Raw genomic sequence first — 14,840 nt, 5'->3', positions numbered from 1 at the left:
ATGGTCAGGCGGCTTGGCGAACACTTTCTCCCAGTAAAACCGCACCAGTTTTCCTTCGTCGCCAAGTTCTACTTACAGACTTAGCCTGCGTTTTCTTCTTCAAAAATAAAAGCAACAAACACACGGTTTTTGTTTCCTGCGTTTCTGCCTTATTCTAAAGACAAAACGTCAGCTCAAGGCAACAACAACTCACTTTAAGTAGAAGGCAGTCATGCACTGGCCTAGTGGTCACTGGCTTCCATCTCTCCAGAAGGAGGTATTTACTGCCATCTTAATTTAGAATGATACCTTTTTTGGCCTCTTCTCTAGGCAATGTACTTAAGGAAGGTTGAAAACTCTCTCTGCCCGAGTAAGTGCACTGTTTGTTCTGAGTTCTTTCAGCGGGGGGAGCCAGCAAACAAGCAAGCAGCAAATGACCCCACGTCCTACAGAAAAATCTGCAGGTCTCCCCGACTCTTTAGCCCTTGCTCACCATTGAACTGAAAGATGATTTGGTGCTACAAGGAATGACATTTTGAAACCCTCCATCTGCTCACAGGGAAATATCAGGTTGAATCTGGTTGTTCAGGATTAGTTGTGCATTAAATATACTATTTGAGAAAACGGGGTTGTAAGTTAGGGTGGGGGGTCTGGTGAGTACCCTATGATCCTTTATATAAATGATTTAGCTGCCTGCAAGCCTGCCTCCTTTGCTTAGAAATATACACAGGAATTCTCTGGGCCTGTGGACCACATTGATTCCTTCCATTTAATTCCAGTAAAAGTTCATTTATGCTAAGTGCAAGTGCATGCGAAGAAGCAATGTGGTTTTGCTGTTGTTGCTGTTGTTAGTTTTGTTTGTTTGTGAGTGGTCTGAATGACTCAGAAAACTGCCTATTTGCCTGAGCGGACTCCACCATTAAGGCAGAACCTGGAGAAGCCACTTACCAGCGCTGTGGGAAACTACTTCTTGCAGGGATCCTGCCCCTCCCCCCCTCTAGGAGCTCAGATAGGCCCCTCCTCCCCCAGTTATTATGGATTCAGTCTCTAAAAGCCTCATTCTCTATCCCCACCCCGCCCCCATATTTCCTCTCCCCTCTGCTGGGGATAGGGGTGTGTGGGAGGGGATAGGGGGCGCTAAGCTCTCTCAGTGTGATGTTTTCACCGACTTAGGAGGAGATGGTTCTCTTCCCTTCTAGATTACAAGAAGACACTTTGGAGGTTGCCGTATTGAGTGGCCTCAAAGAATCGAGGAGGGGTGAACATTTGGGACATTTTCTCGACTGGATCCCCTGTTTATTTTAGATACTCTTGGCTACCCAAATAGATCTTCTCATCACTACACTCAAATCATGGGCTATGACTTCTTTTCCCTCTAGCTAAATTATCTGTAGCTTCTGAGTAAACCATCAGCTCAGCCTTTGCAGCCTGTGCCGAAATAAATAGCAGCTTCTGGCTTTGCTTTGAATCCATGCCGTTGTCCAGTTAAATCAAGGTGTGGGACTGATCCATGATATGGCCAATTCTCTCCCAGTAGAGATTATAAATAATGCAGGCCTCACCCTCCCCGGAGAAAGCCATCTCCATGCGGACCCATCCATTGTTCCACATGGGCCTTTGAGAGAGTGCCAAGGTCGAGGGGCTGGCTGCAGTGGGTGTTTGTGGCCTCAGGAAGTGGTTCCGGAATCCCCTAGGGGAGTTTTGAAAACTGCAGACTTCAGGTCTCACTCCTGACTGGCTGAATCAGAATTTCTGGTAGAGGTAGGGGCTGAATTTATATCTTTATCAGGTTCTTCGGGGATTTTGGATCACTAGGTAAGTGTGGGAAGCTCCAACCTAAACTGTTCTGGAGCCGGATTCATCCCAAAGACCAGGCCAGTGCCCCAGGGCACCAGGGTCGGAGGTCAGGGGTGTCATCCTCCCGCCCAGGAATTGTACAAATATACCCAGCCTCTGCTCTGGGCACTGAGACATAGTAGGGGACAAAGCTGCTGCCCGGCAAACTTGCCCTTGCAAGATGTCAGGGTTTGTGTCAAGGACAACTCCTGAGGGGGAGGGGGAGGCAGGAGAGGGTCCAGAGCCTCTGCTTCTCAGATTCTTTGGGCTGTAATAGCAGGTGCAAAGACGGAGGCGTGGAGAGACATCCTGCTCCATAACCAGCGTCTGCCCGGCCGCCCTGCTAGGCAGAAACTCACTATTTTGGCTCGAGGGCTGTAGGGGCCAAGCGGGTGCCAGTACCAGGAGAGTGGCCCTAAGAGCCCCCTGGACCCCTAAGAGCCACCACCTCCTGGCAGCCCGGCCTGCATGGGCATGGCTGCAGGGGCCGCAGCTGTTGGTGTAGGAGAGCAGCACCCCGGCCCAGGGATAGCGGAGGACCGCCGGCGGTCAGGGCCAGACACGGGAGCCTTTTCCAGGCCGGATTCACCAGATGCAGTGAGTTGGAAAACTTAAAGTGGGGAGGGGGCCCGTAGAGACGTTCCCCGGCCACACCTCACCTCCAACAAGGAAAACAAAACGTCTTCTGGACTAAAAATACATATTGAGAAAGTCCCCGCGCGCAGGCGGGCGGCGCGTTCCAGCTGCCGGCCTGGCCCGGGAGGACTTGGCCGCGCGGTCGCCGATTACACCCAGCTCGGCTGGGATGGCTCCGAGCCGTCTGCCCTGACGTCAGCCAGGCTCCGGCCCCGCCGCGGCGAGATAGGCAGCGCGGCCGGGCGCGGGCGCGGCGCTAATCACTCCCAGATGGCCCTAATAGCGGAGATAAAGACGGACGGAGCGGCCGGGAATAAATTTGTAATCAGGGCTCTACCATCTGATCATCAAAGCGGCCCAACTGCCGGGAGAATTGGAAGGGAATGCGTGTGTAGGGGGGTCGGTTCTGGGGAGAGGCGGGGGGCGCGCTCCAGCAGGGAGCTGGCTTGGGCAGGGTGGCGGGGACAGGAGAGGAGGCTCGTCGGTGCGACTGTGAGTCAGTGCCCCGCGCTCCTGGACGGCCACCAGCCGACCGGCCGCCGCCGGGGAGCTGAGTCTGGCCGGGCGGCACCCGCGGACCCGCTGCGGGCAGTGCCTGCTTCCAGCCGTCCGCCCCCAAACGTGGGACGGGTTCCTCTCCTGGAGTTGCCCCTCTCCCCTCCTCTCTTGCCAAACCTTTAAACAACACTTGGTCCCCCGTGCCCCCGTGGACGTAAACCCGACAGCACAACTGGGCTTCCGGGGAAGAGGGCCGCCGGGGCCTCGGGGCCGCTCCAGGATCTCTGACTCCGAGGGATGCGCGGGCTCCCACAGGCCCGAGGAGTCAGGCCCGGTCGAACGAAAGGGTCCCCTCAGGTCAACAGATCCGAAAGAGACAGGCGGCGCCTAGGGTCCAGATGCAGCCCTCCCCGGGGCACACGCCCCAAGCCTCCTTTCCTCATCGTCTCCGCTTGGCACCGACCACCAGTCTGGTCTCCAAATCCAGGCGCGTGGGTGGGACTCGCGGGCAGGGAGCACGCAGGGCAGCCGTGAGGGAGAAAACCGCCGGCCACACGCGCAGCGGGAGACGCGCGGTTTCCTTAAAGCTACAGGAAGAGCTAAGCCGTTTCCTGCGCTCTGTGGAGCCTCTGTACAAATGCGGTTCCGGCTGTTGTGGCATCCTGTGCCCAGTTTACGGCCCCCCCCCCCGCACACACACCTGAGGCCCTCGCAGCCGGCTCGGGCTCTCGCTGCAAAACTAGTCTCGGAAGAGGAAGCAGCTCGCAGGCCTCCTCCGGCTGCCTGTGGCTTTGCCTCGGGATCACTCTCACCCGCGGCCCCCCTTCCTGCGAAATCCGCGTGCGCGCAACTCACCCCTCTTGCCACCTTAACAACGGGGTGTGGGATACCAGCCCCGGACGGCGGCCAGCAGCGGCCCAGGCGAGGGGGCAGGGATGCAGCCGCCCTCCTGTCCCGACTCTTGCACACTTGGCTTCCAAAGGGCCCGAAGGTTGTCGTCCCTGGCTCCACTGCTGCACTCACCTCCCCGCGGAGACGACCAGGACGCCTGGTCCTGCCGCCCCTGAGGAGGGCAGCCTAGGTGAGAGGCCCACCTTTCCTAGATGCCCGCACCTACTGGCTAACCGACTGGGAGGATGGAGCTTCCCACCGTGCCCCCAGAGTGTGGCCCCGGGATTTAGAAGGCGAGAAGAACTCCAGGTGATCTCGCTGTCATCTCCTTGGCATGTCGACCTGAAAAAAAAAGAAAAAAGAAAAAAGGAAAAAAACCCCAAACAACTCTGAAAGCCACAGTAAGTGTCCTGCCTGGGGGGCGAAAAGTCCTGGAAAATTGGGGTTGGGAGCAGGGGGTGCTCTGGTCTCCCTCTGTCGAGTTTCCCACATTACTTCCCAAGAAGGTGGGAATGGGTCTGTTGGAACACACACACACACACACACACACACACACACACACACACACACACACACACACACACACACACACACACACACACACACACACACACACACACACACACACACACACACACACACACACACACACACACACGGCGAGCCCTCGCCCCGCCGGTGCTCCAGGGTTATCAGGCTCTCGGCCCGCGCGGCGGTCTGGGGCCGGGCCCTGACAACCAGATCCACCATCAATTTACCTTCCGCCGCCCCAGCTTCCCATTTAGCTTTTAACGTCAAATCCTGCATTTTTGTCGGCTCCGGCCTGTCTAGAGAGCTTGTGATTTCGCTGCAGGAGTGATTGCTTTTAACAAAATGGCAGCAACCACATTATCCGAGCAATTAAAACAGAGGCCTTTTAGCCAGTCCCACAAGGCAGGAGCTTGGAAACTTTTTTTTTTTTTTTAAGCAAAGAAGAAAAGGAGTTGAAAGAGAAAGAAACGTGTAGAAGAGAAAAGCATGGAAGCGTGGAAGAAACGCCTGCCTCGCCCACCACTCAGTGCCCTGGGACTTGACGACGTGGGGCGGGAGGTGGGGTGGCACTGCGCACTGGGAGGGTGGGGACGTGCGGCTGCGGGAGTGACAGACAATCTGGGGTGTCTTGCTGTTGAAGCGTTCGGCCGGGTAGTGCGCTCGCCCGGTTAGGGGGTTCGGCCCCCTGGCGTGTCGGGTCTGCCGGATGTCTGGCCCGTTGAGGTGGCCGCTGGGTTGGAACGTCCAGGTGGTGGAAGTGTCGGGGCCGGGTGCTGCGGAGCCCGAGGAAGCGGCGCGGCGGGCGGGCAGCGCCGGGCCCAGGCCAGACAAAGACGCCAGACCCGCGTTTCTGGAGCGCGGGTGTAAAAGCATGTGCAGCAGCCGGCGGCCTCGTAGCGACGGTGCTGCCAGGGTCTTCTGGCTCCCTTCTGCTGGTGTTTAACAAACCAGAAAAAGTGTTAAGGCGGCAGCAATGCGTTAAGGCCCAGGTGGCGAGGAAGACCACAGCCAAGCCAGGCCCGCACCAGCCAGCACAGGCACGTGAAGATAACTGCTCTGGGGTTCCTGTTTTGAAAACCTCACCGCCTCCACCACCGTGCACGCCACTACCTCGGTAAACTCTATCCCTCCGCCCCTAGGATCTGGCATCTTTCTCTCGAACGGATTAAAGTAAAAGGCGGCTGGAGGCGGGAGAGGGAGGGAGCCCCTCGGTCAAACGGACAGGGATCCCGAGAGTAACAGAAAATCAGGGCGCGCCTCCCTCCGCCCCCCAGCGTTATAAACAAAGGCAAGTGTCTGTAAACACAGCCCCGCGCCCACCACGTCGGCCCAGCGCCGGCTGACCCGAGGGGAGAAAGTTCAGATCGCTTTGGCCGAGTTGTTCTAACCCCGCGCCCTCGAGTCGGCGGCCGCCCGCAGCAGAACCCCGCAGCGCCGCTCGCCCGCCTCCCGCCCGGCGCTAGCGAATTCACCGGCTGCCGGCGGTGGGCTCAGAGACGGCACCCGCCAGAGTGGGACCCCTGGGGTGGCGGGGGAGGGTCCGTGCCCGAGGCCGAGGTGAGAACATCACCCCGAGGATGGGTTCCAAGGTGGGAACCCTCTGGCCAGCCTCCCTAGCCCCAGATCTGTACACGCGGCGTTTCCTGAAGCAAACCGCTTTTTAATAAGTTTCGCCCTTCTCCCTCCCCCCTCCGCACCCCCCATCCCTCCCTCCGCTCCCCCTCCCCGGCCTGCCGAGCCCTTTCCGGCACTCCAGCTTCTCCGACTCTTACAGCAGAGATTCCGCTCTGGCCAAGCCCACGGGCAAAGGAAGCCTCGGGAACTTCCTTCCGGGATGTGCCTGGGCTCCCGGAGCCCGAACCTCCGACGGGGGTGGGTGGGGGAGTCCTGGCGGCTGAGAGCTGGGGACGGAGCCCCGGGCTGGCCTGGCCTGCGGCCGGGAGGACTTCAGACACCGCACAGTTAATACTGAGTTCCCTATAGCTCCTTGTAAATCTAGCGCCCGCTCCACCCCTCCCACCCCCTTTAAATCCTCGGTCGCGTTCGCGATTTCTTACTTGATGTAGAATTCCTGGTTACCTAATCACGGATTTTTTTCCCCCGAAGGGCCTCCCCCTCCTCCGGCCTGCTCAGACCAGTCCCCCTTCTCCCCACCTACCCCCCCCCCCCGCATCGAGACGACCAGCCAAAACCTCCTTTCTCCTGGTCTTTTCTCCCCTTTCTTGGATGAAAGCCCTATATTTTGAATTAAAAACTCTAGACTAGTCCCTGCGGCTGCAATAACGCGTGGGTTTGTCCCCAAAACGCCTTCAACCGAAAATGGCCCCTCAAACAAAACCCGAAGCCCCCCCCCCCCCAATGGCATCTGGTTGATTTCAGGAAAAGAAGGACACCTTTCCACCTCCTGAGCAAACCGCCCAGGCCCCTCTCCGGCCAGACCCTCCTTCCACAGCCCACTCAGTGCTCTCCTGGGGGCCAGGGACAGAGGGAAGGGAGGCAGGACTCGATGGCGCCCAGGCCCTTTGGCAGGATTTTCACCAAGGACACTTCTCTTTAAAGGGCCTCCTCGCCAGCCCTGCGAGGCCGGGAGCTCAAGTTGATGACTGGTCTGAACCACTGACTCTATCAAACAAAGTTAGAGGCAATCATGATAATTTAGTTTACTTCTGAATATTTTAAATATAATGAAAACAAGTATAACAGTTTTGTTTTCAAAACTCTTTTGAGGTATCCACCATTAAAAGATTGGGGTTTTGTAAAAAAAAACACACACAGTGGTTTATTGAATACTTACAACGTTTACACCTTCACTATTAATTAAATTCCACTTAGTTTTAGAGGACGGAAGTGCACAGAACAAGTAGCTGTTGGAAACGTCTTCACATGGGGAACCACCACAGGTGAAATGGCAACACTAGATACCGACCCCCAACGGAAATGTTAGCGGCCCCGTTTTCTGCTTTGAAATAAAACTTTATAATCCCCAGGGATATTTACATCCAAAGGCCAAGTATTAAAGGTACACTTCACATACACACTATTGTCCGCTGTCTTTATCTGGAGGGGGTTGGGGAGAGGGCACCGCTGGTGTCTACACAGCCAGGAGGAAACATTCACAAACAGAGAATCTACGAGACGCCGGGATCCCTTACCACGCGGGAGTGTCCTCTTCATATTAAAATATGGAATGCTTTTCTTCAAATATCCACTTTGTTTTTGGAGGGGAAGGTGGGGAGCGGATGCCTCGAAGGGGGGCAAAGAGAGGGAGGCACATTGCACATAAATAAACCGGATGATCCAAATGCAGGAAGTCCTCAGAGCGGAGCGCGCGGAGCTTGCCCGGAGTCCTGGGTCTGCATCCGGCTCCTGGGCCCGGCTCGCGCTCTCCTCCGCCTCTTCTCCTTCTTCTCCTCCTCCTCCTCTTCCTCTCCCTCCTCCTCACTGCTTGAGCTCCAGGGCCCAGACGTGCTGCGGCCAGCCCGTCCGGCCTTTGGTTTTCTTGTCGTTGCTGCTTACTGTGCTTTTCAAGATTTCGTTCTGGGCAGAGGGGAGGCGAGGGGGAGAAAAGGAGAAAGAGAGAATCAGAGAGGAGACCCGGTTCCACGCCACCCCCGCGCTTTTCCCGGCCAGAGGAGAGAGTAAGAGAGCCAGCCAGGGATGACGTGTGGGATGCTTTCAAGTCCCAGCCCTGGCAGAAGAGCTACGGAGGCTGGCCGCTGCCATAGCTCCCGCCCGGGCTTCCAGACGCCGGCCGCGCTCAACTCCCGATCGGCAGGTTTATAAACAACCACCCGTTGTCATGTCGTTTATGGAGGAACCGGGGGCCTTCTCTCTAACTCTAGATGTAGGGGCGCGAGCGGGGGTCATCGCAGCCCCAGCTCCGCGCTCTAGGGAAGATGGGGTGAGGTGCCCCCGCCTTGGCCTGGGCCTGTCGGCATGCAGCTCGGCCTCCGGCTCGGTTCGGCAGTGCCTCTCCTTCCAAGGCCTCTGAAATCCCCGGTTACTCGGGATCTCTCGACTGTGTAGCGACTAAAGCGCCATAGGCCCCAAAGAAGAAAACCTCGACAAATGGGATAATTTTCCAGGCCCTTCGTGGCCATAGCCCTGCTCTGAACACCACTACCCTCTGGGCACCTGGTAGGAACTTGAGAAAACTAATTTTCAGTTATAATTTCCTGTTACTGTTAACAACAATTCCAGTGACCAAGGTAATATTTACTGTTTGTCTTAAAATGTACAACAGGCTCATGCAAACAAAACAAGAAATACCGTGAAGTATACTCAGCTGGGAAATCACATTTTAGTCTCACTGCCAAAGAGAAGCTGCATTTTGAAGTTAAAAGTACTTATTTTATGTTTACCTTGACGTCTTCCCGGCACAGAAATCAGAACAAGGATCAAATTCTTAGGATCAGTGACTGCCTCATTCTCAAGAGGGGGAAATGCGATCACTAGCGAAATAATTGGGATCAAGCGCTTCTGAGCAACTTATTTTAGAAATATCTGAAAGCAAGATCGCATTGCAGGCCAGATGAAGACTCTACAGGACAGGGAATGAGGGGTCCGGGCCAGTGCGATCGGGAGATCAAGCCGGACCCTGAGTCCGCGAGGCCCGCCCTGAGTGCCGGGGGAAGCGGCGATAACCCGGGGGTAAGATCACCAGCGCGAAGCATCGCTCTTAACCTCCTCCGCGTGCTGACACCCTCCCCCACCCCCTCCGCTTCTGCGGTAAACCAACCCGACCAGAACCTGGTGCAAGCAACCTTGGCTCAAGACGCAGCCAAAGGACGCGGAGAGCCATTCCTCAGCCCAACTGGAAAGAGACCGGAATTACCGGTCCCTCGTACCCCACTGCCCGCTGCCCCCTGGTACTGACCAGTTCCTTCTTCCTCTTCTCTTCTTTCACATCTGTCTTCTTGATCTCCGCCTTGAAGGCCTCCGCCTCGCCGTTCTGGTCGTCCTTGGCCAGCAGGTCCATGAGGTAGGCGATGTAGCTGGTGGCCAGGCGCAGCGTCTTGATCTTGGAGAGTTTGGTGTCGGCGGGCACGTTGGGGATGCACTCGCGCAGTTCAGCGAAGGCGCTGTTGATGCTCTGAGTCCTGCGCCGCTCCTTGCGGTTGGCGGTGCCCCGGCGCTTCACCGGGCGCGGCCCCCCCAGGCCCGGGGGCCCGGCGCCCGGCGGCACCCCCCCGTAATGGGAGTGGTCCAGGCCGGCGGCGCCGCTGGCGTACTCGGGGCTGTAGGACAGGGCCATGCTGTAGTCGGGGGGCGACATCTCGGGGTGGCCGATGAGCCAGCCATGGAAGTAGGGGTTCTCCTCGTGGCTGCAGCGGCTGGCGGCTGCGGCGGCGGCTGCGGCGGCGGCGGCGGCGAACGGATAGCCCTCATGGTGCACCACCGGGTGGTGGGGGAAGCCCCCCACCAGACTCATCTCGCCCTCCGCGCCCCTCCACGCGCCCCAGCGTGCGCACAGTCCCGCCGCGCCCTCGGCCCGGGCCCCCGCTCCGGCGCTCGGCGGCCTCCCCCACCCCCCAGCCCCCAGCCCCCGGGCGCCCCGGCCGGCCCGGCAGCCGCAGAGGGGGCTGCTGCAGCCCGGGCCCCGGCCCCCCGCCTGGCCCGCGGGGCCCGCCTCAGCAGCGCCGCGGCCGCCGGCTCCCCATAGGGCGCGGCGAGGTGGTCCCGGCACCGTGCGCCCCTGGCCGCCGCCGCCGCCGCCGCCGGTTCCCGCCTCGCTCCACGGCCCGCTCGCAGGCTTCTGCTTCCCGGGCGTCTGCGGGCAGGCACAGTCCTCTCGTGCTCATACAAAGGTGCCCGGGCTCCGGCGGGGCTGCTCGGCGGAGTCGCCGGGCTCCGCGCCCCGGCCGCGCGCCCGGCGCCGCTGCTACTCGGAGTCCCGGGGCGAGTCCAAGCCGCGGCTGGAGGAGCCGGCGGGGTCGACTGCTCACTGTGAAGCTACCTCCATGCGACCCTCCCCTTCCCGCCCTTTCCCCTCCCCCCACCAGCCTGATCTGTGTTCTTGGGCGCTTATTGTTTTAATGAAATTTTTGGTTGTTGTTGTTTTGGTCCTTGAATGTGATTTTAGCTGCGAGTAACGTGTCCCGCGCTCCTCTCGGGCTCCCTCGGAGGGTTTTCAGAGAGGTCTCAGTGCATCCATTTTCTCAGATCCTCTCCTTCTTTCGGGGGGAAGGATCTGGGCCCTGCAGGCGCCCTGGAGCGCGAAGGCGGCGGCTGGGGCTCGGAGGGGTCTGCGCGGCGGCCTTGGGAGCTCCCGGGCGGCGGCGGCGGCGGTTCTCCGGGACTGGACACCGTGAGGGGAGCAAGAGGATTTTCCCAGCAAGATCTCCATGTACAGCTACATCTTTAGGGCCGCTCGGGTTAATATATGTCGTCAGAGGCTCCTCACGCCAATCCCGGGGCGGCGGGGGCGGCGCCTCGCGCTCTCTGCAATAAAACTTTTTGATGTTCTCCTTGCTAATTGCCGAGGTCCTCATCCAGGATTGGCTGCCCCTTCATAACCAGAAGATAATTAAAACGAGGGGGGGAGGGTTAAAAAAACTTTTTTATCAGCCGGAGGTTAATGCAAGTGTTTAACAGATGCTTCACTATTAAAATATTTTACCCCCAAGTCTCAAATATCGAAGAATCTTAAACCAGGTACGGTATCACTCCGCTTTCTTTTCTGGTTAAAAAAAAAAAAAAAGGAAGCAGATATTGCTTTTCGAAGTGTTTTGTAGGTAACCGAGGCAAGAAAACCAGAAGGCAGCGGGCGCAGTTCCGTGCGGGGCCGGGAGCAGAGGCGGCGGGCGGTCCCCACGGAGGCGCGTCTCCAGCCCAGGCGGGCGCGGGGCGCGGGGCGCGGCGGCACGGCTGCGGCTTTGACCTGGGCACGGGCTGGAAACGCCCGCCTCAGCGTCGCTGGACTTACCCGCCATCACGTTACCCAGGCCAGGGCCGTCTTGGGTAGCTCATGTTATTGTGGCTGCGTTTGGAGATCATGGTGGAGACCCCGGGACCGGCGGCCAAGCCGATTATAAATACTCTTACTTCCATGTTCTTCAGGGACACCAGCCCCAGCGAAGGAAGACCTTGAGCGATTTCAAAGCGCAGGCACCTCGATTCCCCGAATTTGTTGTGTGGCTGGTATCGGTGTTCCCCTGGTTTAACTAGCCTGTCTGGTAAGTAACTGAATATTTTTTACAGCGTGTTCTGAGCTTATTTTCCAGTTTTTATGAACAAACATATAAATACATCTCGGCATTCCTGCCTCTCCCATAAAAGCGGGCATCTGTGGAAAGCAGGTTTAGTTATCGGAGGGGAACCATTAAACACCAGTTTAAGAGGCAGGCCGGGAGGACGGCTCGTGGATGTTTAGACTGCTGGCCTTGGTGATCTTGAACGCATTATAACGGAAAGTGGATCTCCACTTGTGAGTCACCCGGCCGCAGGGCACCGGGCCCGCGGTGCCCCGAGCGGCGTGAGCGTCTCCAGAAAGCTCGCAGGAGGTTGGGGGTGGTGGTGGACGGTGGCAGGAGCTGAAATGATCCCCGGGGCTTGGCCGGGAGCCGCAAGGGGAGGCTGATGTGTAGCTGAGGATTCCGCCCAAAGGGTCGGTGTGGAAAAGGGTGTCTACAGAAGCCCGCGGGCCGTAAATTAGAGGGAGCCCACGCGGAGTGTGCAGGAGCCCGCGCTGAGCCCGGGACTGGCCGCTGGGCCTGGCGAGGGTCACCCAGGGGAGACCAACTACACTACCTTGGGCGTCGTCTCTGGCAGGCAGGCAGTCAGGCCCCAGGCCGCAAAGGGAGTCGCAGCCAAAGGACTCAGCGAGCACAGTCCTTTTCTTGCCTGCTGCGTGCGTTTTGCGGGGTACACTGGTTGGGGATGGAAGGCCAGGTCAGCACGAATAGAGGTCGGGGTTGAGGGGTACCCAACTCCTGAGCTGCCAGGGATTGGGGCAGCCGCCAGCCACTAACCCCAGAGCCCTGGGCAACAGCTTTGGGAAACATGTTTTAGCTTTTAGGTGGCCGGGCTACAGGAAAGGGAAAGGAACCCAGAGAGGGTCGTAGAAATCCAGTCTGGGAGTCCTCATGATGACCCATTCAGTCCCTTCAGCAAGGGGTCAGTTTCCCTGGATGCCCCCAGCAGAGGTGTTAAGGCAGAGGACAGGAGTTGGGGAGTAGCTGAAACCAGACTGGTTGGTAAGTGCCCTTTGGGCTCAGAACAAAATAGCCACCTAGAGCTTCGAACCCTCACCCTGGGTAGGTCTGCAGTTTTGAGCACAAGGAGAGTCTTTTAGAGACCTTGTTCTTCAAGGAAAGAATATAGGTAGTGTGGTCAGGGTTCTGTTTACATTTTCACGGGGGAGGCCAACCCTGAATGTGTAAATACTGGTAGTTCAGTCCTCTGACATTTGATACATTTTTTAAAAGTCTGTTTATAAAAACACATCTAGGCCTTGGGAGCAGGTAGACAAAGTACGATGATTGCACCCTGGCTGGGAACGGATAAAAATGCAGGGAAAGTAGATGCAAGCTGCTTTCAGGCCAGGGGGAGTTTGGGGAATTGAAAGGAGGAGGAAGAGGCCAGGCAGAGGGCTGAGCAGGGGACTGGGATGCAGTGTCCACCAGAGGCGAGGGGCCTCCATGGCAAAGGCATCAGAACTTGCCACTTTCAGCCTTTCCCATGCTGTTTTCATTGAAACAAAAAATGGACGAACCCCTTCATGGTCCCAGAGAGCCTGGCAAGTGATAGAAGAGATGGACAACATGGGACAGAAAGAAGTCATAAAAGGTGCTAATCTGAACATCCGTCCTCATTGCAGTGTCATTATCAGTTAATTAATGTGATCCGAGGGTCCAGGGCTTCATGAATCTCCAAAAGCCAAAATGCAGAGGCTACAGCCCTAGAAAGGGGGCTTGGAGGCAGGGGACAAATGAGAGAATTCTAGGGTCCCTAACTGGCTGAGTTCCACTGTGAATGCACAACCGAGTCCACTTTTTTGTGTTAGTACTCTCTTTGGGACATTTTGCTCCGGGTCTAGTGGGATGCTGGATTAGTCTGCTGCTTTGGAAAGCTGTGAGGCAAAGATGCCGTCTCAGGTTTGCCCCCAGTTTAGGTGGCCTGTGCCTTCTGGGGGGCTATTGATGGAGCTGGTGGTAGTGGTGGTGATGGAGGGGAAAGTGGGAAAAGAAAAGGAGGAGGGGGAAGTTCCTGGCTTAGTTATCAGCCCAGGGACCCCATCCTGGTCTGTACTACTGTGGCCTCTGGTGTGCTGCTCCCCAAAGGGCATGCATTCCGAGTACTCCAGGGGAGGTGAGACGATGCAGGCTGAGGACCACTGAGCAGCTGAGAAGATGCGGGCTGGGGGCCGCCTGGGGTGCCTGCAGGAGGAATCCTGCAAGGGTGAGGACGTGCTAACATCTTCCCCTTTTCTGAGGCCCTGAGCTGAGCTGCAACCAGTCTTACCTAGGCGGGGAGACTGCTTCACAGGAGGGGGGCTGGGGATGATGTTTGCGATCCTTGTAGCTGAAGATGTACCCACTGTGCTGCACATTACATCTGCCTTCTTCAGCTAAGCAGCCAGAACTGGGGTCCAACATTTATTCTGGGCCCGTGTCTCCTGTCTCTTTTCCCTCACTCCTACCCTTTCCCCTGAAAGGGAGTCAAAGGGCACGGGAATGGCTGCACACTCCCTTGCAAACGTTCTGGTCTTGTGAGATGTTACTTTTAAAATAAATCTGGTTTAAACTAAATATTTTCTTAAAAACTTCAGTCTGTTTTTAGGGAAAATACAGATCTTTTCGAGGTATTTATTATTTCAAAGGCGAGGGCAGTTTGTATCTTGTGTTTTGCTCATGAGAACTCAAAATAAACTGGACCTGAAAATAACCAGGCCAGAGGGCCATAAACACACATTTTATGTTTACGGGAATTATGGCTCAATTCCCTTCAGCGTCTTTCAAATCTCGTTTTCCCTTATTTTCTTAACCAACGTAGTAGAAGTGACTCTGGGCATCCCTTTAAATATCTATAATGCTCTTCTGTGAGGTGAACCCCAGAACGTGCTAAGAAGCCCAGAAAGAACATCAAACCCAGAAAGTGGCAGCAAAAGCAGTGTGTTCTTGAAGATGTCACCCCAGCCTCACCTGCTCCAAGGAGGTGTTTCTTGTGACACCCTAATTGCTCTGCATTTCTGCCTGTCCAAGGGTGGGGTTGAGTCATTGTACCTGCTGGCCACTCAGCCCCAGAACCTCTAGGACAATCTAGAACCAGGCATATTGTCTGAGGGGCAACAAGAGTCTCCCTCTAACTGGGGTTTTGTAGTCCCTCCCTTTCTTGTGTATCTTTTGGCGAGTGACAGTGGCCCCAGAAACGTGGTGGTGCTCCAAGTACATACACATCTACAAAGCAGAATCAAGTTTGATCGGACTCACGTCTGTTTCAGAAACGAAGGACAGGAAGAGCTGCCCTTG

General features: G+C 56.9%; 1 protein-coding gene across 1 annotated transcript; it reads right to left on the bottom strand.

Annotated features, from left to right (window-relative positions):
* Positions 1-7,109: 7,109 nt before the first annotated feature.
* Positions 7,110-9,836, bottom strand: HAND2 (heart and neural crest derivatives expressed 2). The gene is made up of 2 exons (XM_081237757.1): positions 9,248-9,836; positions 7,110-7,908 (listed from the first exon to the last, which is right to left on the bottom strand). Exons 1-2 carry the CDS (start codon positions 9,800-9,802, stop codon positions 7,810-7,812), a joined length of 654 nt encoding a protein of 217 aa, XP_081093883.1. The 5' UTR covers positions 9,803-9,836; the 3' UTR covers positions 7,110-7,809.
* Positions 9,837-14,840: the final 5,004 nt, after the last annotated feature.

This window comes from Mesoplodon bidens (genome assembly GCF_964165515.1).
Source record: "Mesoplodon bidens genome assembly, chromosome: 6".
NCBI lineage: Eukaryota > Metazoa > Chordata > Mammalia > Artiodactyla > Ziphiidae > Mesoplodon > Mesoplodon bidens.
The sequence above is the reverse complement of the archived record's forward strand: the minus strand, read 5'-3'. Positions and strand labels throughout refer to the sequence as shown.

Excerpts from the sequence above, each read along its gene's own strand:
- HAND2 (XM_081237757.1), bottom strand. The coding sequence starts at position 9,802 with ATGAGTCTGGTGGGGGGCTTCCCCCACCACCCGGTGGTGCACCATGAG. Across the intron at positions 7,909-9,247 it reads AGAAGAGGAAGAAGGAACTG|AACGAAATCTTGAAAAGCAC; the intron begins GTCAGTACCAGG and ends CCCTCTGCCCAG.